The following is a 27808-nucleotide window of genomic DNA, read 5'->3' as shown; positions in this document are numbered from 1 at the left end:
TTTCCGTGTTTCTCTACTCTATCTTCTGGTTTGGACATCTCTCCTCCATATTCTGGGCTCAATATCGCGTCTCTCCTTTATTTTTTGCTCTTGTCATTGCTTTTCTCTTCCATCCCCTAGTCGCATCGTTGCTTCTCTCATCTGTATTCTCATCTGGCTGGATCTCGTAGCATTTTGCCGCTTCTCTGGATTATTGGACACCAGATTACAGAGCTTTTACTTTACAAATATAATTGTATATACACAAACTCGTGTATGGGTATGCGCTGGTACAGATAACGAGACTGCTGGTAAAGTCTAAAATGGTGTTGTGGAAAGATTAAAAAGCTTTTATCTAAAATCACTAAAAATGCCACATATCCCTGAGATAGGTCTCACATACAAATAGGTCCTAGTGAAGGTGCAATGCAAACGTTTCAGTGAACGAAATAGACGTTACAAAGTACCTTATTCCCTCCGTTGCTGGATATCAGTTTTCCAGGTTAGTTCCGCCAGAAGTTTTTCGGCAAGCAAGATCTAGAATAGATGGGTGGCTGCCCCGGCCGGCGGCAAGCCCCCCAAAAAGTTCTCCAGGTGGAAACGGGATCCTTTAGAGTCGCCGCTGTGAGCCGCGGCGGCGGTGTGTTAGAGCGGTGCGCAGGACCTGAGTGACGCGATCGTCACGTGACCGTAACCCCCGGCAAGTGAGTACGGAGTGCAGCTTAGACCAAACAACCAACGCGTTTCGGAGACGCCTGTCTCCTTCCTCAGGGTACCCTGGACTCAGGTCCTGCGCACCGCTCTAACACACCGCCGCGGCGGCTCACAGCGGCGACTCTAAAGGATCCCGTTTCCACCTGGAGAACTTTTTGGGGGGCTTGCCGCCGGCCGGGGCAGCCACCCATCTATTCTAGATCTTGCTTGCCGAAAAACTTCTGGCGGAACTAACCTGGAAAACTGATATCCAGCAACGGAGGGAATAAGGTACTTTGTAACGTCTATTTCGTTCACTGAAACGTTTGCATTGCACCTTCACTAGGACCTATTTGTATGTGAGACCTATCTCAGGGATATGTGGCATTTTTAGTGATTTTAGATAAAAGCTTTTTAATCTTTCCACAACACCATTTTAGACTTTACCAGCAGTCTCGTTATCTGTACCAGCGCATACCCATACACGAGTTTGTGTATATACAATTATATTTGCTTTCATTCTTACAAACCTTGGTGGAGGTTTGTTGGTAGTGCAGCAGGCACAGGGAATAACGTTGACAATTTGCGCCACCATTTTTAACTTTTAATAATTCTTTTACTTTACATCCTACTTTATTGTTCTCAGCTGTTGCATTGTGTTAGTGTTTTGGAGCAGTCTCACATTATAGAGTTTAGGGGGTAGCTCAGATGAGAGGTCTCGTGGGGTCTCGCTGATTAGACTGTGACAGGTGCTGGCATAATAACACTCGTGCTGGGATGTCACTGTCAGTAAGTAAAAGACCCTCTGGGAGGATCGCACTTAACGTACCCAGTGGACGCCTACCGCAACCTGTGGTGACCAATCTGAGTGGTGAGATGGATACGAGGAGCATCAATAACGACAGGAGAAGGATGGGGCAATGAGGAGGGGTGATATAAGCATTATATATAGCAGTGGTGTATCTCCTATCCACCTGCAGTATAGTAAGACATTAGTGCGGAGGGGGAATAACTGGAAACCAGCAGGGTACAAACAGGAGAGGGGTCATTGTTGTAAGGACTGAAGTGGGAGTTATGGTCTTAGGGTTAGGCAGTATGCGCGGCATATAGCAGGAGAGGGGCAGCAGATGTCAGGCAGTGTGCAAGGTATATAGGTGGAGAGGGGCAGTAGATGTCAGGCAGTGTGCAGGGTATATAGCTGGAGAGGGGCAGCAGATGTCAGGCAGTGTGCAGGGTATATAGCAGGAGAGGGGCAGCAGATGTCAGGCAGTGTGCATGATATATAGCAGGAGAGGGGCAGCAGATGTCAGGCAGTGTGCATGGTATATAACTGGAGAGGGGCAGCAGATATCAGGCAGTGTGCATGATATATAGCAGGAGAGGGGCAGCAGATTTTAGGCAGTGTGCAGGTATATAGCAGGAGAGGGGCAGCAGATGTCAGGCAGTGTGCATGGTATATAACTGGAGAGGGGCAGCAGATATCAGGCAGTGTGCATGATATATAGCAGGAGAGGGGCAGCAGATTTTAGGCAGTGTGCAGGTATATAGCAGGAGAGGGGCAGCAGATGTCAGGCAGTGTGCAGGGTATATAACTGGAGAGGGGCAGCAGATGTCAGGCAGTGTGCATGGTATATAGCAGGAGAGGGGCAGCAGATGTCAGGCGGTATGAAGGGGGAATAATCGGAGAGGGGCAGCAGATGTCAGGCAGTATGCAGGGGGAATAATTGGAGAGGAGCAGTAGTTGGAAGTAGCATATTTGACCTGAGAAATAGCAGTATGTGTTGGGGTAACAGTGGAGGGGGGTAATACTCAGCAAGGGGCAGTAGACTACTGAGCAATGGTGACTTCTACAGATGTTGTGGAGGGTAGTAGTTCTGATTAGAGGTTTAGTTGTGGGGGATCAGTATTCTGTGCTGTCAGACAAGCATTAGGAAGGCAGTCAACATGGTGATGGAAGAGCCGTGGATCCGGACGGTGCAGAGACTCTTCTACCCCATCATGTGTGTATTCGCGATGCCAGGTGAGTGTTTTCCCAATTAATAGACAATGTGATATGAATGATCTGGAGTCTCATCTGACAATCACCATAGAGAAGACGGGCACAAAATCCTCACAAACTCTAATTTTTCAACAACTTTGTAATTTCCCGGTGATTATTTTCTTAAGGCTAGAATCACACTTGCAGTTTTTGGTGCAGTTTTTTCAGCCAAAGCAAGGAACGGATTTAGAATGAGACATGAAAAGGAAAGACTTCCGACTTCTACTTCTCCTCCTTCTGGATCAATACCTGGATATTACACGAAACAATTTTTATGTGCAGTCAGTATAGTCAGGGTCCTTCTTTAAGGCTCCTTTTTGCAGGTTTTGTGGGCACTGTATCTAATGGCTTTTCAAGTTGCATTTGAAGGCATCAACTTTTAGGACAATCTGATGTGCTGGGGTGTCCAGTTCCAGAAAATGGGGGAAGCGCAGGAGAAATCTTGGAGAACAAGAAAGGTCATCTTCTGAGGACTAGAGTTTATGTGTGTATGTGAGGAGGGGGAGAGGAGATAATGTGTAGGGGTATCAGGGAACCAATTTATGGATATATCCCATTTCATTTTGTTCTGATGGCTATCAATTGAGTCTTGCAGCAGCCTACTCCGCTCTCCCCTAAGAGAGTTGGTGAATGCTCGACTGAGCCGAACGATTACTGCTGTCTGAACAAACTTTGATGCATATGGGGGAGTTGGAAGAGACTGCTGTTGGAGGAGTCGGGAGAATCAGCTCTCATCCTAACGAGTTTTCATGCAAATAGCCTCTTCAGCGTGGAAGAGAACTCTACCACTACCACACTCCTGGGTTTAAACCCTTGAGCTTGTGCTTTGTCAACAGCTGCTTTTTCCGCGGACACCTTTTCTCTGGGTGTTTAGGGTCTGCTATTCTGGCTGCAGTCTCTTTAGCATTACATTAGCATAGATGTTTAATTGGTCTGCCCTATCACCTTTCTGGTGCAGCTTTATATTCATTTTCCTGCTGGTGATAGATTCATTTGGATGTTCATACATTCTGTTGTTGTAGCCAGTCAGTGAGGATTTTTCTCTTTGTTGTTATTGCACTTCACCCTGCACCTATCTTCTGTTTCTTTTTAGGAAGTAGGCGGCATATAATCTAACAGTACGTACTTAATACTTTATTTTGCATTTCATGGTTTATTCTACTCACTCTGGGATCTTTCTATTTCAGCACACTTTCCCTTTTGTTGGTAATTCACACTCTGCTCTGACCCCGGTTTGTTTAGGAGGAACATGAAGCAAGTCGACGGCCTTTCGGGCAGTATAGGTCCGAGTTGCCATCTTCAAGTCTGTGGTTAGGACTATCTCTGCTGACGCAGGAACCACTAGGGACTGTGGGGTTAAGATTAGAGATGAGCAAATGTGTTCACAAAATGTTTGCCAATCTAAAATTCGGCACGAACGTGGCACATTTGGATTCGTTTTCACGAGCATTTTTATTCAAAGTTGGCAAAAGTCAGTCACAGTTCGGTAAATCACCGCGTTTCCACTAATGCTTTTGTATGACTTTGGCTAGGATAGTGCTGCTGTTTGATGAGGGGGTTTGGAGTGGTTGGAGGGGCGTCTGAAGAGATTACAGGATGGGTGCGCTTTTTTGTTCATTTAACTTTATGTGTGTTGAATCAGGCAACCAATCAGGGCGCAGAAACCATCCACAACGTCATGACACAAGGTCGTCTGTGATAGGCTGCCGAAGTCATATGTCCCTGGCCATATAAAAAGAGGACATCTTGTTTTGTTGTCGCCATTTGCTCAGTGTCACAGTGCAGAAAGTGAACTTGTCAGTGAAATAGGATCCTGTCCTGCATGAAATCCACCTTCCATCATCGAAGAAATATAAATGTGAATGAAAGCTCAACTGAACAAACACAGTCTCGTCCTATCCAAAGACCACTGAAAACATCTGTTACAGTCCAGCCTACTCGACTCCCTTTCTTTGGCAGCCACACAGCGGTACGTAGATGATGCTCAGAAAGAGCATGTGTTACAGTGGTTGGCAAACGCTGCATCAAGTGGCCTCTACTACTCTTCCACCACCTTAACATCACACACAGCACAATCCTCAGAGGTGGCACCCCAATCACCCTTGTTCCACCCGCATCAAAAATTTCCAAAAGCCCAAATGACTGTGGGGAACCTCATATGGGCCATTCTGACGATCTGTTCAAGGGTGGAGGTGATCCTGATAAGACTCAGATACCAGAGGTGCACGAGGACTGTACTGTGGTGTCAGGACAGGAAGAGGAGAGTGACTCTCAGGCTGAGGAGTGTGAGAACAGAGAGGATGATGAGGTTGTAGATCCCACTTGGTGTGAACTCAGAGGTATGCAGCTGAGTAGCTCAGCAGAGGAGGTGGTGGAGATAGATGAGGAGGGTACATTGCGGCTTTCCTCACAGACGTAAAGTGATGCAATCCCGACAAGCAATGCATCCTCAGTCACAACTCTGGCTGTTGCCAGCACCGGTCGCGAGTGTGCAGTTAGCAGGTGCATCAAGGGTTGCCTAGCCTGGGCATTTTTTGATACCGCAAAGGATGACCCAACTCATAGTATCAGTCAAATTTGCAAATAAAAAGCTCAGTAGAGGCAAAAATTGCAATAATCTGACAACGACATGAATGAACCAGGACATTCGTGATCAACATGAGTTGGTATGGGAATCTCACTGCGCTAAAATGCGGACTAGCGGGCCTCGCCAACCACTGGCCATCCCATCAACTCCATCTGCTGCTTTTTCCTCCTCTGTCACTATTCCAAGTCTTCCCACACAGGTCTCCAGACACAGAAACTAAATTGATTACCCCCTACAGTTGGGGTGAGGGAGAGTCCGTCAACTGTTATGAAAGTAGACATGACTACTGCTTTTGTGTCACCTAGCATAACACATCTTTCTCAATCCACCATAACATCTCCTCCTGTACCACACTCTCAGTCCAGCAGTTTGTCCTGTTCTCCGTACTCCGCTGTTTCGCAGCACAGCAGCCAGCTCTCGATCCTGCAGTTGTGGTCGTGGTCAACCTCAAACACGTGCCTTGCATGGCAAACGTCCTCTACCTGGTGGTACAGCAATTTCTCAGCCACTATCACTGCCTGTATGCGCTGCTGCAGAAAGCATGGTTGCTGTGTGCTCAATTCTGACGATCGCACCCCGCAGGTCATCGACTTGCATCGCTACAGAGGTCTTTCAGTCTACTGGTTAACCGTTTAACGATGTTCTGACATGGTGGAATTCCACTCTGCACATGTTACAGCGGCTGCGGTAGCAGCGACGAGCCGTGGTGCAGCATGTCTTTTTGCATAGCCTGGGCCAATGCAGTCCAGACATGGTGCAAATCATGTTTGCAGAGTGGGCATAGGTAAAGGACCTCTGCACCCTTCTGCACAGTTTCGAAATGGCTACTAAGCTGTCAATTGATGCCACTTTTCATAGTGTCGGCCCTAATTTTAGCTGTTTGGGAAGCTTTTCGTCACCCCTTAAGGTGTTGTCTATGTCTTTGGTTTTGCCTCCCGTTGAATCAAATGGGGTTTGGGTACATTTGTCGAACTGTTGAGCAAACTGTTTGGCGAATGGATGTCCGTTCGGCAAATCCGAACCGAATCTTGAAACCTTGAAATGTTCGCTCATCTCTATTCAAGATCTCTAGTCTGTACAGGAACCAGAAGAGTCAATTGCAGTTTTTAGCTTTGTCCTTCATCACAAGTGAGTTGCTACACTAGCATAACCACCACCACCGATTGGATGTACACGCTATGAAGAATTTGGGAGATATAGATGTTGGGGAAACTGACCGCCATTCAAGACAGACAGCTGTCTACAAGCGTTCATGTGAATGGGGGAGATGGGAGGCATAACTGTCAGCCCAATCAGCATTCATGTACGTGGGAGAGAAAGCTGTCGGCTGATCGAGTGTTTATGTGTATTCGGGAGTTAAGACAGAGAGGACTGCTGGCTTGCTGAACGTCATATGTATGGGGAGTCGGGAGAGATAGGAATTGGCCAAACGTGGGTCCATGTTCATGGGGGTGTACGGAGACAGCTGTCCTTATTGGGGAATCATGAGTGATAGCTGTTGGCTGAGACAAGTCTTCATATGTATGGGGATGTCGGGATAGATAACTGTTGGCTAGATGAGTGATCCTCTGTATGGAGTTGTGAGACATGGCTGTTGATCAAGATTAGAGTTCAGGTGTTTAGGGATGTCAGGATGGAGGACTTCGGAGAGACGGCAGTTGGATGAACTGATCGTTCATGTATATGACGGAGTCAGGAGAAACAGCTATTGGCCAAGCCAAGCATTCATGTGAATGAGGGAAGTCAGGGGAGAGAGCTGTTGGCTGAATAAGAATTCATGAGGGAACTCTCAGTAGAGTAAGTATTCATTTGTATGAGAAGTTGAGAGAGATGACTTTGATGAACGTGAATTCACATGTGGTGGGGTTTCGAGAGGTAACTGCTGCATGAATGACCAGTTGTGTGTGTGAGTCGGGAGGAATGGCTGTCAGATGTATAAATGTTTGACTGCTCCTTATCTATGGCTTAGTGAGAACTGAAAATACCTTTAACATGGATGTGCCATCACGTGTGATGTTGCAGCAGTTTGCGGTAAAGCCCTTAGATCACAGACTTGTGGTTTCCTAACATACATAAATACAATGGAGGTGGCTATAAGTGGGTCCTGGTAAACATATAATTGTTAGTCAGAAGGTGACCAACTGTTTGGGACCACCCTGGTCTGGGTTAGCTCCAATACATCCTACATGTAGTGAATCACTTCTCTCACGATAAGCATTGACTCAGGTAAAAGAAGGCACTTCAGCATCTGGCAATAATCAACCTGCATTATTGTGGCCCCACAGATACAGGAGCAGCAGCAACGTTTGCATGTTGGGTCTTCATGAAGCTGGTCTGCACAATGGGTGGAAACGTTGCTACTGCTCCTGTGTTTATGGTGCCGCAATAAAGCAGGTTATTACCAGACACTGAAGCGCCTTCTTTTACTTGGATTTTGCTTGGGAAAAGGGATCATTCCATATTTTGCGACCGTGCATCTACATGGTAGTGAGGCTTGATGCTCTTATCACCCCTATTGTTATAATTCATTGACTGGCCTAAAGTGTCATGTATCAGATCTTTACATTCTGCCCATTTTCATCTCTCCATCTTCATCTCTATAGCGTTACCCCTCCACCTTCAGCCCTCTATCTTCCCTTATCCACCATGAACTTACCAACACCTCTCTCAATCTATACCTTTATTATCACCTCGCTCCATCTCTCCACCATCACCTTTCCTTCACTTTATTACCTTCACCTCTCCTTCACTTTCATCTCTCAATCTTCACCCATTTCCTTTTCTACCTTCATCTTTCTCCCTCTAACTCCACCTTCATCATCCCCTCTTCACCTCTCCACCATCACCTCATTCACTAGATCCGTTTATTGCAGTGGGCTGCTATTCTGAAGAACTGAATCTTAGGGTAGAACACCTACTTATGGTTGTGATCGTCGCTCAGGAGGCTTCGCGGTTCTGCTGCTGTTTGGTGTCACTGGTCCTATAAAGCTGATATTATAATCATGGCTGATTGGGGTTTCTCTCTCTTTGCAGCCAGCCTGGTGACCATGGCCGTACTGTGGAAGGGGAACCTGGGCATGTCCAAGTCCATTATCTACTATCTGGTGTCCTTAGCTTTGGCCAATTTCCTGCTCAACTTGGTGGTGACCGTTTTCCGAGATATCTTCTACTTCTATGTGGACATTACACTGTGGTGGCCTGAACTCTCCTGTGGGATCAGTAACTGGATCTATTTCTCATGTGTCTACTCCCTCACGTGGCTCACCGTGGCCTTCTCAGTGGATCGTTACATCATCATATGTTGTATGAAGCTGAAGCTCAGGTTTTGTAAGCCATCTGTAACGCGGTGGGTCATCACTGCAGTATGTGCATGTGCATTCTTGGTGGCCATGCCTACCTTCTGGATGTATGTACCAGTCCGTACCACCCAACCAGATGGGAGTCTCTATCACATTTGTTCCCTGAATCGTAACCTGAGCTCAATACCTTTCTTGTCAGTCTATGACCACATTCAGACCACTGTTTGGATAGTCTTCCCGCTAGTATCACTAGTCTTAACCAATGGCTTAACAGTGTGGCACATCCATGTAACAACAAGAGTGCGACAAAGTCTGAAGGGGTCATCTACAGGAAAGCAATCTGAGGACCCAGAAGTGGCAAGGAGGAAAAAGTCTGTGACTCTCCTGGCAATTATATCCATCTCGTTTCTGGCTCACTGGTTGCCTAAAATGGTTGTCAAAGTGTTGGAAAGGTTCACGTATCCTCCGGTCAACCGCTATGACTTCTACCGTCCGGTGAATGTGGTGCGGATGCTGTGTAACATGCTGATTGTCTCCAGCTCCTTCAGTAATATGTGCATCTACTCCCTCACAATCAGCAAATTCAGGGAGGAGCTGTTCAGAGGAGCCATGTCTGCCCTAACCTTCCTTTGCCACAACCCTCGCTCGCCTTACCCTTCCACCACCAAACCTACACAAATATTCACAATACAAGACACCACACAGCTGACATGGAAGACAAGTAATAGAGGGAGATATCTGATTTATCGTCTCATGTGGGAGGAGGGCTGCTGAGACCAAAGACACAGCAGAGTGGATGAGGCCACATTCATGAGTGAACACAATGGCCATGAGAAGGACTTTTACTTCATTTTCACAAATGTGGGGGCACAAGAAAACGTGGGGCGAAAATGGATGACTGGCGCCATTGAAACACGAAGGTGTATGGACGTGGAATGAAGGACTCTGGTAGATGAAAAGTCTCTTACGGTATGGGGGCTGAATCATGTAAAGTATTGTCCTCCTGGAAGAGATGTTGTGGGTCCATGGGGTAAAATGAATGTGGAGCACCCTGGGACATGGAGTATACAGATATATACTGTAGTGTGTGATTGCAGAATAAACATCTCCTTGGCACCTGGGTATTTATGAAAGTTGTTAAGCTTTTTAATAAAATATGGACCACAAGGGGGTGACAATAATGACTGACCACCGTTCTGATCCATTATCCACTGACAGGAGGAACAATACAGTCACATATAAGTCACAGGCTAATCTCAAGACAGGCACTGGCTGATCCAAGACAAGTTCAATCTGCAGGCAATCACATGATGATGGTGGTCATCAAAGGTCAATATTCCTCAGGTGTTCATCCCCTGCAGAATGGCTACTGTCTGGACAACACATGAAACACTGAGGTTGTGCTAATCCTACTATTTTAGTCTGAATATCTGAGTCACCCCCGAATGGTACTGATCATCATCAGGTGCCACCATAATCCAACACATGAAGGCCATAGATGAACTCCACCATGGTGCGGACTGACCACAGAAACTAGTGATCGATGTGTCCAGTCTGATGGGTACTTGTGCCAGGGGGAGATGATGAGGATTTATTCTGCATCCTGGGGACTGACTTCTCCTAATCACTAAGGCTGAGACCTATGATGGTTATGAAGGGCCCATTAATGTCTGTAATTACCCAGTCTATGGAGTTGTGGGCAGTCGACTGTCGCCTGTCTGTAGATCATGAGTTCTGCTCATGTCCACACGTATTATCCCTGAACCTTGTATACGGCATGTATACGTCCAGCTTACAGGTATATTTGGAAGAGATGAGGGAAAATTCCACCATCATTAGTTATTAGGGAGGACAGATACATGATGCCAAAATGGCCGACAGGAAGTTGGATCTTGTGTTTTGATAGATCTAGGACATAGAAATTATACAGAGATCTTTGAAGCCTTTAGATCACCAGAAGTATATTGTATGATAATCGGGGCAGTGCTCCTCCAGGCTTTGTGTGTCATGGATTTGGGAGGATGGCCGCCATCTTGAGCTTCCTCTGGACGTTCCCCACCTCTTCGCGGCATTGTTGCTCCCGCTGTAGTGCCGTGTTCTTTTCTTCAAGTCTCTTCTTCTGCATTTGTAGGAGTCGGTATTGCTGGATGAGATGAAGCAGTTCTTGTCTCAGGACCTGGTTTTCCTCCTTGACCCTGGTGCTCACCTCCTGCAGAGCCTTCTTGGCCTCCTCCTGGGCCTTCTGGGTCAGTTGGTTGAGCTGTTGCTCTGAGTTGTGTTGGCATTGTGTTTTTTCTCTTAGGAAAGCGCTCTTCACCCTCAGTAGGGCCTCGGCATGCTTCCCTCGATGCGCCATGACTTCATCCCTCAGACGTTTGATGATGGACACTTGCTCCTTCTGCAGTTCTCTCATAGGATGCAGTTCTAGGAGCTCCTTCCTCAGGGTGGTGAGATCGGCTTCTCTTCGGAGCAGGAGGTCCCGCAGCTTCTGTTCTTCTTCAGAAAATTTGAATTCCAGTTCTTGTTTCTGCCGCTGGATGTTCTGCAGCTCCCTCTGGTTCTGGTCGTTCAGGCTGATGATGACGTCCTGGCGTCGCTGGCTTCTCTTGCTCATGTATAGCAGGTATTCCTGGCTCTCTACCCGAACCTTTTCAGCCTCCTCCTGAAGGAACTCGTTGTCCCTCCGTAGCTGCTCCAGCCGTCGCCTCAGACCCTCCTGCTCGGCCATAAGCTGGTTGTGCTCATCCTGCAGCTGCGCCTCCTTCTCACTCACCACACGTTCTTTCTCCTCACATCCCTCCTCTCCCTGCTCAGGGGCTTCAGATATGGTGGATTTGGATGGTTTCCCTTGGGACCTCTTCTTTGGTGGCATCTGAAAAAACACAGTAAAAGGCAGAGGGTTATACCAGTACCTATTATTCTGATAGAATACTTCCTAAAAGTTTGCAGTCACTTCATTGATATCAAGGTATATACATGTATGTGCATACTCCTCTATGCTTGTGACTGTGAGTGTATATATACTATATATACACTATATATACTCTTCTCAACATTACACCAGGAAGGAGAGGTGGTGGATGATGGAGATCACAGGATGGAGACGTTACTGTAAGTGGCGGAAACATGGAAATATTATCCGGATTATTCAGTCCGGAGTCTGAGCCACGTGCAGAAATCCCGGCATCTCCGGCCTCGGCTGCGGTCACTGTACATGTATGTGTGTGCACAGTGCGTATGTGTCAGCATGTACGTGTGTATATACTGTGTGCAGTGTGTATATGGTGGATATATAGTGTGTACATGTACGTGTGTATATACTGTGCACATCTGTGTGCCTATATGGTGGATATATAGTGTGTACATGTATGTGTGCATAGTGTGTACAGTGTGTATACATGTGTATTGTGTGTGCATAGTGCGTATGTGTCAGTATGTACGTGTGTATACTGTGTAGATCTGTGTGTGTATATGGTGGATATATACTGTGTACATCTGTGTGTGTATATGGTGGATATATAGTGTGTACATGGTAAATATATAGTGTGTACATGTACGTGTGTATATACTGTGTACATCTGTGTGTGTATATGGTGGATATATATTGTGTACATGTGTGTGCAGTGTGTATACATGTGTACATGTGTGTGCAGTGTGCGTATGTGTCAGCATGTACGTGTGTATATACTGTGTACATGTGTGTACATGGTGGATATATAGTGTGTACATGGTAAATATATAGTGTGTACATGTACGTGTGTATATACTGTGTACATCTGTGTGTGTATATGGTGGATATATATTGTGTACATGTGTGTGCAGTGTGTATACATGTGTACATGTGTGTGCAGTGTGCGTATGTGTCAGCATGTACGTGTGTATATACTGTGTACATGTGTGTACATGGTGGATATATAGTGTGTACATGTACGTGTGCAGTGTGTATATGTGTGTACATCTATGTGTGTACATAATGTGTATGTGTCGGCATGTACGTGTGTATATACTGTGTATTGTGTGTGTGCATAGTGTGTATCTGTCAGCATGTATGTGTGTATATACTGTGTACACCTGTGTGCCTATATGGTGGATATATAGTGTGTACATGTGTGTGCAGTGTGTATATACTGTGTACACCTGTGTGTATATGGTGGATATATAGTGTATACATGTGTGTGCAGTGTGTATATACTGTGTACACCTGTGTGTATATGGTGGATATATAGTGTGTACATGTATGTGTGTGTGTATAGTGTGTACACCTGTGTGTATATGGTGGATATATAGTGTGTACATGTATGTGTGTGTATATACTGTGTACACCTGTGTGTATATGGTGGATATATAGTGTGTACATGTATGTGTGCAGTGTGTATATAGTGTGTACACCTGTGTGTATATGGTGGATATATAGTGTGTACATGTGTGCAGTGTGTATATAGTGTGTACACCTGTGTGTATATGGTGGATATATAGTGTGTACATGTATGTGTGCAGTGTGTATATAGTGTGTACACCTGTGTGTATATGGTGGATATATAGTGTGTACATGTGTGCAGTGTGTATATAGTGTGTACACCTGTGTGTATATGGTGGATATATAGTGTGTACATGTATGTGTGCAGTGTGTATATAGTGTGTACACCTGTGTGTATATGGTGGATATATAGTGTGTACATGTGTGCAGTGTGTATATAGTGTGTACACCTGTGTGTATATGGTGGATATATAGTGTGTACATGTATGTGTGTGTATATACTGTGTACACCTGTGTGTATATGGTGGATATATAGTGTGTACATGTATGTGTGCAGTGTGTATATAGTGTGTACACCTGTGTGTATATGGTGGATATATAGTGTGTACATGTATGTGTGCAGTGTGTATATAGTGTGTACACCTGTGTGTATATGGTGGATATATAGTGTGTACATGTGTGCAGTGTGTATATACTGTGTACACCTGTGTGTATATGGTGGATATATAGTGTGTACATGTATGTGTGCAGTGTGTATATAGTGTGTACACCTGTGTGTATATGGTGGATATATAGTGTGTACATGTATGTGTGCAGTGTGTATATAGTGTGTACACCTGTGTGTATATGGTGGATATATAGTGTGTACATGTATGTGTGCAGTGTGTATATAGTGTGTACACCTGTGTGTATATGGTGGATATATAGTGTGTACATGTATGTGTGTGTGTATAGTGTGTACACCTGTGTGTATATGGTGGATATATAGTGTGTACATGTATGTGTGTGTATATACTGTGTACACCTGTGTGTATATGGTGGATATATAGTGTGTACATGTATGTGTGCAGTGTGTATATAGTGTGTACACCTGTGTGTATATGGTGGATATATAGTGTGTACATGTGTGCAGTGTGTATATAGTGTGTACACCTGTGTGTATATGGTGGATATATAGTGTGTACATGTGTGCAGTGTGTATATAGTGTGTACACCTGTGTGTATATGGTGGATATATAGTGTGTACATGTATGTGTGCAGTGTGTATATAGTGTGTACACCTGTGTGTATATGGTGGATATATAGTGTGTACATGTATGTGTGTGTATATACTGTGTACACCTGTGTGTATATGGTGGATATATAGTGTGTACATGTGTGCAGTGTGTATATAGTGTGTACACCTGTGTGTATATGGTGGATATATAGTGTGTACATGTGTGCAGTGTGTATATAGTGTGTACACCTGTGTGTATATGGTGGATATATAGTGTGTACATGTGTGCAGTGTGTATATAGTGTGTACACCTGTGTGTATATGGTGGATATATAGTGTGTACATGTATGTGTGCAGTGTGTATATAGTGTGTACACCTGTGTGTATATGGTGGATATATAGTGTGTACATGTGTGCAGTGTGTATATAGTGTGTACACCTGTGTGTATATGGTGGATATATAGTGTGTACATGTATGTGTGCAGTGTGTATATAGTGTGTACACCTGTGTGTATATGGTGGATATATAGTGTGTACATGTATGTGTGTGTGTATAGTGTGTACACCTGTGTGTATATGGTGGATATATAGTGTGTACATGTATGTGTGTGTATATACTGTGTACACCTGTGTGTATATGGTGGATATATAGTGTGTACATGTATGTGTGCAGTGTGTATATAGTGTGTACACCTGTGTGTATATGGTGGATATATAGTGTGTACATGTGTGCAGTGTGTATATAGTGTGTACACCTGTGTGTATATGGTGGATATATAGTGTGTACATGTGTGCAGTGTGTATATAGTGTGTACACCTGTGTGTATATGGTGGATATATAGTGTGTACATGTGTGCAGTGTGTATATAGTGTGTACACCTGTGTGTATATGGTGGATATATAGTGTGTACATGTATGTGTGCAGTGTGTATATAGTGTGTACACCTGTGTGTATATGGTGGATATATAGTGTGTACATGTATGTGTGTGTATATACTGTGTACACCTGTGTGTATATGGTGGATATATAGTGTGTACATGTATGTGTGCAGTGTGTATATACTGTGTACACCTGTGTGTATATGGTGGATATATAGTGTGTACATGTGTGCAGTGTGTATATAGTGTGTACACCTGTGTGTATATGGTGGATATATAGTGTGTACATGTGTGCAGTGTGTATATAGTGTGTACACCTGTGTGTATATGGTGGATATATAGTGTGTACATGTGTGCAGTGTGTATATAGTGTGTACACCTGTGTGTATATGGTGGATATATAGTGTGTACATGTGTGCAGTGTGTATATAGTGTGTACACCTGTGTGTATATGGTGGATATATAGTGTGTACATGTATGTGTGCAGTGTGTATATAGTGTGTACACCTGTGTGTATATGGTGGATATATAGTGTGTACATGTATGTGTGTGTATATACTGTGTACACCTGTGTGTATATGGTGGATATATAGTGTGTACATGTATGTGTGCAGTGTGTATATACTGTGTACACCTGTGTGTATATGGTGGATATATAGTGTGTACATGTGTGCAGTGTGTATATAGTGTGTACACCTGTGTGTATATGGTGGATATATAGTGTGTACATGTGTGCAGTGTGTATATAGTGTGTACACCTGTGTGTATATGGTGGATATATAGTGTGTACATGTGTGCAGTGTGTATATAGTGTGTACACCTGTGTGTATATGGTGGATATATAGTGTGTACATGTGTGCAGTGTGTATATAGTGTGTACACCTGTGTGTATATGGTGGATATATAGTGTGTACATGTATGTGTGCAGTGTGTATATAGTGTGTACACCTGTGTGTATATGGTGGATATATAGTGTGTACATGTATGTGTGCAGTGTGTATATAGTGTGTACACCTGTGTGTATATGGTGGATATATAGTGTGTACATGTGTGCAGTGTGTATATACTGTGTACACCTGTGTGTATATGGTGGATATATAGTGTGTACATGTATGTGTGCAGTGTGTATATACTGTGTACACCTGTGTGTATATGGTGGATATATAGTGTGTACATGTGTGCAGTGTGTATATAGTGTGTACACCTGTGTGTATATGGTGGATATATAGTGTGTACATGTATGTGTGCAGTGTGTATATACTGTGTACACCTGTGTGTATATGGTGGATATATAGTGTGTACATGTGTGCAGTGTGTATATAGTGTGTACACCTGTGTGTATATGGTGGATATATAGTGTGTACATGTGTGCAGTGTGTATATAGTGTGTACACCTGTGTGTATATGGTGGATATATAGTGTGTACATGTATGTGTGCAGTGTGTATATAGTGTGTACACCTGTGTGTATATGGTGGATATATAGTGTGTACATGTGTGCAGTGTGTATATAGTGTGTACACCTGTGTGTATATGGTGGATATATAGTGTGTACATGTATGTGTGCAGTGTGTATATAGTGTGTACACCTGTGTGTATATGGTGGATATATAGTGTGTACATGTATGTGTGCAGTGTGTATATACTGTGTACACCTGTGTGTATATGGTGGATATATAGTGTGTACATGTGTGCAGTGTGTATATAGTGTGTACACCTGTGTGTATATGGTGGATATATAGTGTGTACATGTGTGCAGTGTGTATATAGTGTGTACACCTGTGTGTATATGGTGGATATATAGTGTGTACATGTATGTGTGTGTATATACTGTGTACACCTGTGTGTATATGGTGGATATATAGTGTGTACATGTGTGCAGTGTGTATATAGTGTGTACACCTGTGTGTATATGGTGGATATATAGTGTGTACATGTGTGCAGTGTGTATATAGTGTGTACACCTGTGTGTATATGGTGGATATATAGTGTGTACATGTATGTGTGTGTATATACTGTGTACACCTGTGTGTATATGGTGGATATATAGTGTGTACATGTGTGCAGTGTGTATATAGTGTGTACACCTGTGTGTATATGGTGGATATATAGTGTGTACATGTATGTGTGTGTATATACTGTGTACACCTGTGTGTATATGGTGGATATATAGTGTGTACATGTGTGCAGTGTGTATATAGTGTGTACACCTGTGTGTATATGGTGGATATATAGTGTGTACATGTGTGCAGTGTGTATATAGTGTGTACACCTGTGTGTATATGGTGGATATATAGTGTGTACATGTGTGCAGTGTGTATATAGTGTGTACACCTGTGTGTATATGGTGGATATATAGTGTGTACATGTGTGCAGTGTGTATATAGTGTGTACACCTGTGTGTATATGGTGGATATATAGTGTGTACATGTGTGCAGTGTGTATATAGTGTGTACACCTGTGTGTATATGGTGGATATATAGTGTGTACATGTGTGCAGTGTGTATATAGTGTGTACACCTGTGTGTATATGGTGGATATATAGTGTGTACATGTGTGCAGTGTGTATATAGTGTGTACACCTGTGTGTATATGGTGGATATATAGTGTGTACATGTGTGCAGTGTGTATATAGTGTGTACACCTGTGTGTATATGGTGGATATATAGTGTGTACATGTGTGCAGTGTGTATATAGTGTGTACACCTGTGTGTATATGGTGGATATATAGTGTGTACATGTGTGCAGTGTGTATATAGTGTGTACACCTGTGTGTATATGGTGGATATATAGTGTGTACATGTGTGCAGTGTGTATATAGTGTGTACACCTGTGTGTATATGGTGGATATATAGTGTGTACATGTGTGCAGTGTGTATATAGTGTGTACACCTGTGTGTATATGGTGGATATATAGTGTGTACATGTGTGCAGTGTGTATATAGTGTGTACACCTGTGTGTATATGGTGGATATATAGTGTGTACATGTGTGCAGTGTGTATATAGTGTGTACACCTGTGTGTATATGGTGGATATATAGTGTGTACATGTGTGCAGTGTGTATATAGTGTGTACACCTGTGTGTATATGGTGGATATATAGTGTGTACATGTGTGCAGTGTGTATATAGTGTGTACACCTGTGTGCCTATATGGTGGATATATAGTGTATACGTGTGTATTGTGTGCAGTGTGTATATAGTGTGTATTGTGTGCAGCGCTGCGGAGGGTCGGTGGCAGTCAGGGGCTCTGCGGGGTGTAGACCTGGACCTGTCGCTGTATCTGGGGCGGTTGTTACCTGGGGATTATTTGTTGTTCCTCATTCACAGTCGGAGCCGCCAGAACTCCTCATCTCTCTGCACGGTCACTACACGACATCCGGCGTCTGCTGCCTGTGAAGCCGTGTGCACACGGTGCGGAGATCCTGGGGGGTCTGTTTTCTGCACTTGATGTGAAGGTGGCTGTGATTTCATGAGAACTGTGCCCCCTGTGTCCCCCCTGTGTAGCCCCCTGTGTGCCCCCTGTGTATCCCCCTGTGTATCCCCCTGTGGTTACTAATGTATAACTGCTTGTACCTGTTGTCAGTGCTCGGTCCTCTCTCCGGTGTTTGTGCTCTGTGCTCGGTCCTCTCTCCGGTGCTCGGTCCTCTCTCCGGTGCTCGGTCCTCTCCCCGGTGCTCGGTCCTCTCCCCGGTGCTCGGTCCTCTGTCCTTTCCTCAGTTTCTCTTCCGTCTCTATGGTAACAGTAAACAGACTCGTCCTCCACTGTTGCAGGGAGACCTCTAGTGGCCTCCGGTGAATCTGCAGCCTCCATTTTCTCCCTTTTCTGTCGCTTTCTCTATTATTCTGTCAGTAATCATGTCCGAGATAATTTACTATGAAGACTGAAGAATCTGCCAATCACAGGACAGGAGAAACTGCCAATCATAGGACAGGAGAATCTGCCAATCACAAGACAGGGGAATCTGCCAATCATAGGATAGGGGAATCTGCCAATCACAGGACAGGAGAATCTGCCAATCACAGGACAGGAGAATCTGCCAATCACAGGACAGGAGAATCTGCCAATCACAGGACAGGAGAATCTGCCAATCACAGAACAGGAGAATCTGCCAATCACAGGATTGGGGAATCTGCCAATCACAGGACAGGAGAAACTGCCAATCATAGGACAGGAGAATCTGCCAATCACAAGACAGGGGAATCTGCCAATCATAGGATAGGGGAATCTGCCAATCACAGGACAGGAGAATCTGCCAATCACAGGACAGGAGAATCTGCCAATCACAGGACAGGAGAATCTGCCAATCACAGGACAGGAGAATCTGCCAATCACAGAACAGGAGAATCTGCCAATCACAGGATTGGGGAATCTGCCAATCACAGGACAGGAGAATCTGCCAATCACAAGACAGGGGAATCTGCCAATCACAGGACAGGAGAATCTGCCAATCACAGGACAGGAGAATCTGCCAATTACAGGACAAGAGAATCTGCCAATCACAGAACAAGAGAATCTGCCAATCACAGGACAGGAGAATCTGCCAATCACAGGACAGGAGAATCTGCCAATTACAGGACAGGAGAATCTGCCAATCACAAGAACAGGAGAATCTGCCAATCACAGGACAGGAGAATCTGCCAATCACAGGACAGGAGAATCTGCCAATCACAAGAACAGGAGAATCTGCCAATCACAGGACAGGAAAATCTGCCAATCACAGGACAGGAGAATCTGCCAATCACAGGACAGGAGAATCGGCCAATCACAGAACAAGAGAATCTGCCAATCACGGGACAGGAGAATCTGCCAATCACAAGAACAGGAGAATCTGCCAATCACAGAACAGGAGAATCTGCCAATCACAGAACAAGAGAATCTGCCAATCACGGGACAGGAGAATCTGCCAATCACAGGACAGGAGAATCTGCCAATCACAGGACAGGAGAATCTGCCAATCACAGGACAGGAGAATCGGCCAATCACAGAACAAGAGAATCTGCCAATCACGGGACAGGAGAATCTGCCAATCACAAGAACAGGAGAATCTGCCAATCACAAGACAGTAGAATCTGCCAATCACAGGACAGGAGAATCTGCCAATCACAGGACAGGAGAATCTGCCAATCACAGGACAGGAGAATCTGCCAATCACAGGACAGGAGAATCTGCCAATTACAGGACAGGAGAATCGGCCAATCACAGGACAGGAGAATCTGCCAATCACAGGACAGGAGAATCGGCCAATCACAGAACAAGAGAATCTGCCAATCACGGGACAGGAGAATCTGCCAATCACAAGAACAGGAGAATCTGCCAATCACAAGACAGTAGAATCTGCCAATCACAGGACAGGAGAATCTGCCAATCACAGGACAGGAGAATCTGCCAATCACAGGACAGGAGAATCTGCCAATCACAGGACAGGAGAATCTGCCAATTACAGGACAGGAGAATCGGCCAATCACAGAACAGGAGAATCTGCCAATCACAGGACAGGAGAATCTGCCAATCACAGGACAGGAGAATCTGCCAATCACAAGACAGTAGAATCTGCCAATCACAGGACAGGAGAATCGGCCAATCACAGGACAGGAGAATCTGCCAATCACAGGACAGGAGAATCTGCCAATCACAGGACAGGAGAATCTGCCAATCACAGGACAGGAGAATCGGCCAATCACAGGACAGGAGAATCTGCCAATCACAGGACAGGAGAATCTGCCAATCACAGGACAGGAGAATCTGCCAATCACAGGACAGGAGAATCTGCCAATCACAGGACAGGAGAATCTGGAGGTGGATAATTTAAGTTTAGGCCTAGCGTTCCCCCATATAAAGGATGAACTTAGTGAGTTTAAACTTGAATAAAAGGATCTAGGGAGCGCTACTGCACTATGCTGGAGGGAGTAATTGAGCTTCGGAAGTAATATCATTTTATTCGACCAGAAACACAATGGTAATTTACTCCATGTAGCACATTTGTGTTTGACCAGATCGAGCTGCGGGAGAATATTAAATTGTAGATCAAGTCTACTACGGTTTGGTACAATTATTCCCAAGTATTTAAATTTAGAGACGACCGGTAGTGGGGATAAGGTTTCAAGGTGATCTGTGGAGTCATGGGAAAGAGGCATTAAGGCGGACTTATCCCAGTTAGTGTATAGTCCCGAGTGCTTACCAAATCCCTCTACAATGGTGTATCGTTTCTCCTTATGGAGAGTGACATACCATCTCTGCTTGTATTTAAATTCCCAGAGGAGCATTGCACGGCAAATAAGCCTCCTTACCTTGACAAGCCAGAGATGGTATGTCACTCTCCATAAGGAGAAACGATACCTCTTAGACCCCAGTCCAGAGCCTCTCACCTAGCCAAATCAGTTCTCATGCTTCGCACTGACGAGGGCCAACAGCCCGAAACACCGTGTCTGCGAATTGAGATACTGATTTGGCTTTTATCCTAAGTCATATTGCACGACTCGTTAAAGGGTTGATTGTGACTTGTAGGATCGCTAGTGCCAATAGGTGGCGCTGTAGAGTTTAAGTCCTCTTTTTCTCAGAAGAGGCAATTTGCATATCTACAATGGTGATCACACGTGGTAAGGTCTCCTCAACCTCATCCATAATTATCACCATGTCATCCGTGTATAAACCAATAATATCCATGCGGCCTGCTATGCTAATCCCCCTAATAGCTGGAGTGGATCTCATCCGTATCGCTAGTGCTTCTATCGCAAGAGCAAAGAGGGCCGGAGAGAGAGGACATCCCTGATGGGTTCCCTTCCCAAAGAGAATGATTCAGATATAACGATATTAATGATTATCCGTACTTTTGGTTTCCTATATATTGCGCCAATCCATTTCTGAAATTTAGGGCCAAATCGATATCTCTGTAGACATGCAAATAGGAAGGGCCATTCGAGAGAATCAAATGCCTTGGCCGCGTCCAGCGAGACCATGGCCCACCTGTTCTCCAGTATTAGTGCACTATATTGGGCTATTGACTGATCTCTCCTGATATTTATGGATCTACTCTTAGGCCATGGCCCACCTGTTCTCCAGTATTAGTGCACTATATTGGGCTATTGACTGATCTCTCCTGATATTTATGGATCTACTATTAGGCCATGGCCCACCTGTTCTCCAGTATTAGTGCACTATATTGGGCTATTGACTGATCTCTCCTGATATTTATGGATCTACTCTTACCCGGCATAAATCCAGTCTGATCTGGGTGTATTGTTTCCAATATTACTGTGTTCAACCTAGTGGCCAAAATTTTAGTAAAAACTTTATAAACTACGTTCACTAATGAAATAGGACGATGAGATCCACATTCTAGGGGGTCCTTCCCTTCTTTTTTTAGGATTATAATATTTGTGTCATAATGAGAATCTGGCAAAGAACCCCCCCTCCCCCAAATCCCCTGAAATACTTTCAAATGAATTGGCCCCAGAATGTCACGATACCTCCTGTACATCTCTATGGGGAATCCATCCGGACCAGGCGCTTTTCCAGAAGCCATATCTGTTGTAGCTGCATTTATCTCCTCCAGAGTAAAATCCGCGTCTAGGAAAGCTTGTTGTGTGGGACTCTAAATCTGATAAATAATTTAGGCATTCCAGGGTGTCGGAATCCCCCCTGGAGCTATATAGTTCTAATAATAGTCATGAAAGCATTGAAGTATGTCGTCCATCGAAGTTACTATTGAATCGTCTGGTTTCTGGATTTTAAGTATGGTGTTAGATGTATTATTTTGGCGTACCATAAAAGCTGAAAGTTTGCTAGATTGATTGCCCAGTTCAAAATACGCCTGTTTAGTAAAAAGCAGCTTACGTTTAGATTTAGTGTCAGCATATTGACTACATAATCTATAAGAATGTAACCGCGCAGCTGTTTTCACTTGTCTGATTAGCGATGTAAGCCGCCTCCGAGTCTTTCAAACGTCTCTCGATGTCATCGTCTTCCTGTGAAGTCAAGCGTTTGATATAAGAGATTGTAGAGGACAAACATCCTCTCAGATACGCTTTAAGAGCATCCCAGAAAACATTAATATTTTGTGGCTCTGGGTGGGATGCGATGAAACAGTCCAGTTGATCTATCGCCCTGTCGTTGGGGCCTAGTAGCTTCAGCCAAAATGGATTTAATTTCCAAGTCACCGCATTTCTTGTCTGACTGAACCTAAGTTTGAGAATTACCGGGCTATGATCTGAAACGCCCCTATTCCCATGTCTCACCTCCCCCACCCGCACCGCCAAATTACTGGATCCAAATATATAATCTAATCGGGAAAGAGTGCGTCTGACGGATGAATGACAGGTAGATTCTCTTACATCGGGATGGTGTAACCTCCACAAATCTAACCAACCAGTACCTTCCATAAATATTGACAGCCGAGATGGAGAAGAGTTCATCCCTGGGGCCCCGCCATCTAGTCTGAGTCTATCCAGGCAATCATCCATGATCAAATTAAAGTCTCCCATGCACATAACATGTGCATCCGGATGGTTTAGGGCGAAGCTCACCGCTTTTTTAATGATTGACATATTAGCTGGAGGGGGATTATATATACACATTATAACGTAATCATTTAAGTTCACCATTGCATGTACAAGCACAAAACGTCCCTCTGGGTCCCTCCGAACCTCTCTAACCTCCCATCTAATATCTTTATGTATTAACAAAGAAACCCCTGTATGTACAGACCATTGCACCCCAGGCTTTTGCACAAAGTGAGCCGAGTCCCTAGTCCGATGCGTTTCAACCAAAGCTATAATATGGGGATGATATCGTCATATCTGAGAAAATACTTTAACTCTCTTTCGAGATGATCCAAGACCTCTCACATTCCAGGTCATACATGTAATATCAGATGCCATGCCCTCTCATCCAATTATGATATACATTGTCACACCGGTCACATTTCCACATTTCGTACATATGGTGGAGAAAATGAAGGCAGCAATTTCTATATAAACAACAAATAACAGAACCAGAACAGTAAAAAAACAAAAAATACTTCAAAAGGGAGAAAAATTCCATGCTCCTATCGTAATCCAAAAAAGGGGGTACCCATACCTCCCAACCATCCTGGATCCAGCGGGACTGTTCCGATTTTGACAGTCAGCCCCGCAATCCTGGGCAGGACATTAGTTGTCCCGCACTGGTTGGGAGGTGTGTACATCACCCGGCAGGGCCGTATCACGTGCCTAGGGCGGGGACAATGCAGGGGGCGGCACCTGAGCAAGGTTTGTTGTTTTTTTTTTTTAAATAAAAGCTGGGTCACCTCCTGACCGAACCCCGGCCGCCTAAGACCCACCCTCCTTGAAGACGATACTCACCCTGCTCCAGCGATGCCTGGTCTCGGCTTCTGCAGCACACCTGAATGAGCGGTCACATTGTACCGCTCATTAAGGTCATGAATATGTGCATATTCATGACCTTAATGAGCGGTATCACATGACCGCTCACGCAGAAAGAAGGTGCTGCGCTGGGAGTCGGGACAGAGCGAGAGGGATGTCGGCGCGGCTGCGAGGTGAGGAACAGGTAAGTATGAGGGATGGGGGGACAGGGTAGGGCAAGGGAGGGATGGGGGGACAGGGTAGAGCAAGGGGGGGATGAAGGAGGACGGTAAGCCGTGCCATTCAAGATGGGAGTGGAGGGTGGGGTGAAGAGATGAGCCATGCATACAGGGGGGAAATATGAGTCATGCATACAGGGGGAGGGGGAATATGAGCCATGCATACAGGGGGAGGGGGAATATGAGCCATGCATACAGGGGGAGGGGGAATATGAGCCATGCATACAGGAGGGGGAAATATGAGCCATGCATACAGGAGGGGGGGAATATGAGCCATGCATACGGGGGGGGGGAATATGAGCCATGCATACAGGAGGGAGAAATATGAGCCATGCTTACGGGGGGGGGGGAATATGAGCCATGCATACAGGAGGGGGAAATATGAGCCATGCATACAGGGGGAGGGGGGAATATGAGCCATGCATACAGGAGGGGGGTCATTATAAAGTATTAAGCATCATGTGGGATCATTATACAGTATGGAGAACTGTGTGGCCATTATACAGTATGGAGCATCATGAGTGGCCGTTATACAGTATGGAGCATCATGTGTGGCCAATGGCCATTATACAGTATGGAGCATCATGTGTGGCCGTTACACAGTATGGAGCATCATGTGTGGCCATTATACAGTATGGAGCATCATGTGGGATCATTATACAGTATGGAGAACTGTGTGTGGCCGTTATACAGTATGAGCACTATGTGTGGCCATTATACAGTATGGAGCACTGTGTGGCCATTATACACTCGCTGCTTTTGAAGTTCCATAGAAAAATCCGGGAGTATTGAAATAGTAGCATTATCAAATTTGATAGGACTCTTCTGTCTTGCCATGCGAAGTATAGCATCCCTGTCTCTGCAGTTTAAGATACGTGCCAAAAAGGATCTTGGTGGTGACCATCTGGGCCAGAGTGGAAGTCTCTGGCTGCAAACCCTTTTGGACCAGGTGCAACAAATCAAATATTTGCAAGTGAGAGGGTTTGTCGCCAGCATATGCCCAGCGGAGGACACGCTGAGCTCTAACAGACATCGACCCAGGTGTGCCAAGATTTCAGTCTTTAATTTGGTGTATACTTTGGCATCCTGGAGGGCTAAGTTACAATACACCTTTTGAGGTTTTCCCAACAAATATGGCGCCAGCACCTGCACCCACTGCTCTGGCGGAAGCTTCTCCCATTCAGCTACCCTCTAGAAAACAATCAGAAAAGCTTCCATATCACCCCCCGGGGTCATTTTTTCCATGGCTCATCTTACCATTTTCCAGACATACTGTCATGATCCAGACTGGGTTTTAAATCCTGTTTTCTCTTTTTCCCGGTCTGTTCATGTCAAGAGTTAACCTTTCTCAGCCTCTGTCTGGGATCAGGTTGGCTATTTATCGCCGCTGCTTCCTGCAGGTGATGTCAGTTATAGTTTTTGCCTAGTCCTGCTGTAGCTGACTCTGATTGCTCTGATTTGTCCTGCTGCGTTTGCTGTCTGAACCTGTGTCTGTTTCCCCTATTCCCGTCTTGACTCCGTGTTTCCCTTTACTGTGCTGACTCCCTAGTTTTCACTTGGCTTGCATCCTGACCTGCTTCTGTCTTTTGTCTTATCCACTCCTGACCATTACTGACTCCCTGGCTTGTCTCTGACCGTGAGTTTGCTTATTCCTTTGGTACTGCGCTACAGTCTAGGATTTGATCCAACTTGTTTGACTATTCTGCACTGCAGACCAGTTTATTTTAGGTGCAATCCTGCTTCCACGCTACTGCCATCTAGTGGAGCCTGCTGTTATGATCTGGTGGCCTAAGAGCAGCATGGGACGTACTCTGGAGAAGGTGGTACCTGTACTGACTGCAGACCCTGAACCTAACACCGCAACTAGAAGTAGCCGTGGAATGTACCTAGCGCTCCCTAGACATCTCGACACAGCCGGAGGACTAATTACCCCTAGAGATAGAAAAGTGAAAACTATCTTGCCTCAGAGAAAATCCCCAAAGAACAGGCAGCCCCCCACAAATATTGACTGTGAGAGGAGAGGGAAAAAACATACACAGACTGAAATGAGAATTTAGCAAAGGAGGCCACTTCTAGCTAAATAGAAAGGACAGGACAGAGTACTATGCGGTCAGTATAAAAACACTAGAAAATATCCACCACAGAAAATACAAAAACTCCACAGCTAACTAAAGACATGGAGGGTATATCTGCATCTCCAGAGATACCAGCTTGGCTAAACAAATCCTTATACAGACCAAGCTGGACAAGACAAAACATGGAAAATAACTGAACAATAAGACCACAGCATGTGGACAGCAAAATCAAGGCCAGAACTTATCTTTGTTGAAAAGAACTGCAAAGCAGAAGAGACCAGGCAGGGATGTGAATCCTCCAGGAACAATGGACAACTGGCACTGACTAAAGGGTGAAGCAAGACTAAATAGCCCTGTCCAAATTGCAAAAAGTGAAAACACCTGATAAATGCTGTGATTCAGAGACAGCAGCGCTACCACTTACAACCACCGGAGGGAGCCCAAGAGCAGAATTCACAACAGCCTGCACCTACCTGCATTGCAGCAGCGTGACACATACGAGTCATTACCTGGAGTTGGGAAGGAGACCTCCTCTGCAAGGAGTTCCATTAGCACCTCCTATTGCTGTCACTACTGCTGCTGTTGTTGGTGCTGCTGTGCCAACAGTTTATTTGTTTCCTGTTGAGCCATTTGCTGTTGTTGACTGGCCAGCTGTAGCTACTGTTGAACCTGGACCAGATGCCTCACAAGCACTTCCATGCTGCCGGACGTCTCATGCTGGATGGTGGATTTTATCCAGGACATACAGTTGTCCACAGCCTCTATGCGTATTTTTCCAATGTTGCCCGCATTCTCCACCACGTGTGAGAGGTTGACTCACTCGGCTGCTTCCAAATGAAGACTCAGGAACACTTCTTGTGGTAAATCACCTGCTGGTTTATTATGGAACAGCATAAACCATAGCAGGGTTCAGCAAAGTAAACATGTCCTTTCAGGCATAACGGTAAAACAAAAAGATAACATATAGCCAAGTCCATATGTCTGAGGGATTCACAAGCTCAGACCACCATGTGTCTTCAGCTACACCTGAAGCCACCATTTGGAGTCTTTCCTCTCCAAACCACAACACAGAGAATAAAACCAGTGGCTGTATATTTACCTTTCCAGCCACACCCTTGAGGTGGAGATATGGTGAGTAAGCGTCCCACCCATATCTTACCTACTCACCTGCAAACCCATCCCACAACATGGCTGATTTACTCCTT

At 45.0% G+C, this 27808-nt stretch overlaps 2 protein-coding genes across 3 annotated transcripts; one reads left to right on the top strand and one right to left on the bottom strand.

Annotated features, from left to right (window-relative positions):
* The first annotated feature begins 2423 nt into the window (after nt 1-2423).
* Nucleotides 2424-9370, top strand: LOC143804097 (putative G-protein coupled receptor 139). The gene is made up of 2 exons (XM_077281834.1): nt 2424-2692; nt 8331-9370. Exons 1-2 carry the CDS (start codon nt 2617-2619, stop codon nt 9368-9370), a joined length of 1116 nt encoding a protein of 371 aa, XP_077137949.1. The 5' UTR covers nt 2424-2616.
* CCDC121 (coiled-coil domain containing 121) lies at nt 9323-22466 on the bottom strand. 2 transcript variants are annotated; one of them, XM_077293117.1, is made up of 3 exons: nt 22418-22466; nt 18524-18840; nt 9323-11468 (listed from the first exon to the last, which is right to left on the bottom strand). In XM_077293117.1, the coding sequence occupies exon 3, from the start codon at nt 11466-11468 to the stop codon at nt 10602-10604; it is 867 nt and encodes a 288-aa protein (XP_077149232.1). In that variant the 5' UTR covers nt 18524-18840; nt 22418-22466; the 3' UTR covers nt 9323-10601. The 2 variants fall into 2 exon arrangements, with proteins under 2 accessions (XP_077149232.1, XP_077149233.1); XM_077293118.1 differs by lacking the exon at nt 22418-22466 and having other exon boundaries at nt 18524-18864.
* Between the last annotated feature and the right edge of the window lie 5342 nt (nt 22467-27808).

The sequence above is a fragment of the Ranitomeya variabilis genome, chromosome 2, assembly GCF_051348905.1.
Source record: "Ranitomeya variabilis isolate aRanVar5 chromosome 2, aRanVar5.hap1, whole genome shotgun sequence".
Lineage (NCBI taxonomy): Eukaryota > Metazoa > Chordata > Amphibia > Anura > Dendrobatidae > Ranitomeya > Ranitomeya variabilis.
This window is presented reverse-complemented; position numbering and strand designations above follow the sequence as displayed.

Coding starts and splice junctions, on each gene's coding strand:
- LOC143804097 (XM_077281834.1), top strand. CDS start 2,617: ATGGTGATGGAAGAGCCGTGGATCCGGACGGTGCAGAGACTCTTCTAC. Junction 2,693..8,330: donor GTGTGTATTCGCGATGCCAG/GTGAGTGTTTTC, acceptor CTCTCTTTGCAG/CCAGCCTGGTGACCATGGCC.
- CCDC121 (XM_077293117.1), bottom strand. CDS start 11,468: ATGCCACCAAAGAAGAGGTCCCAAGGGAAACCATCCAAATCCACCATA.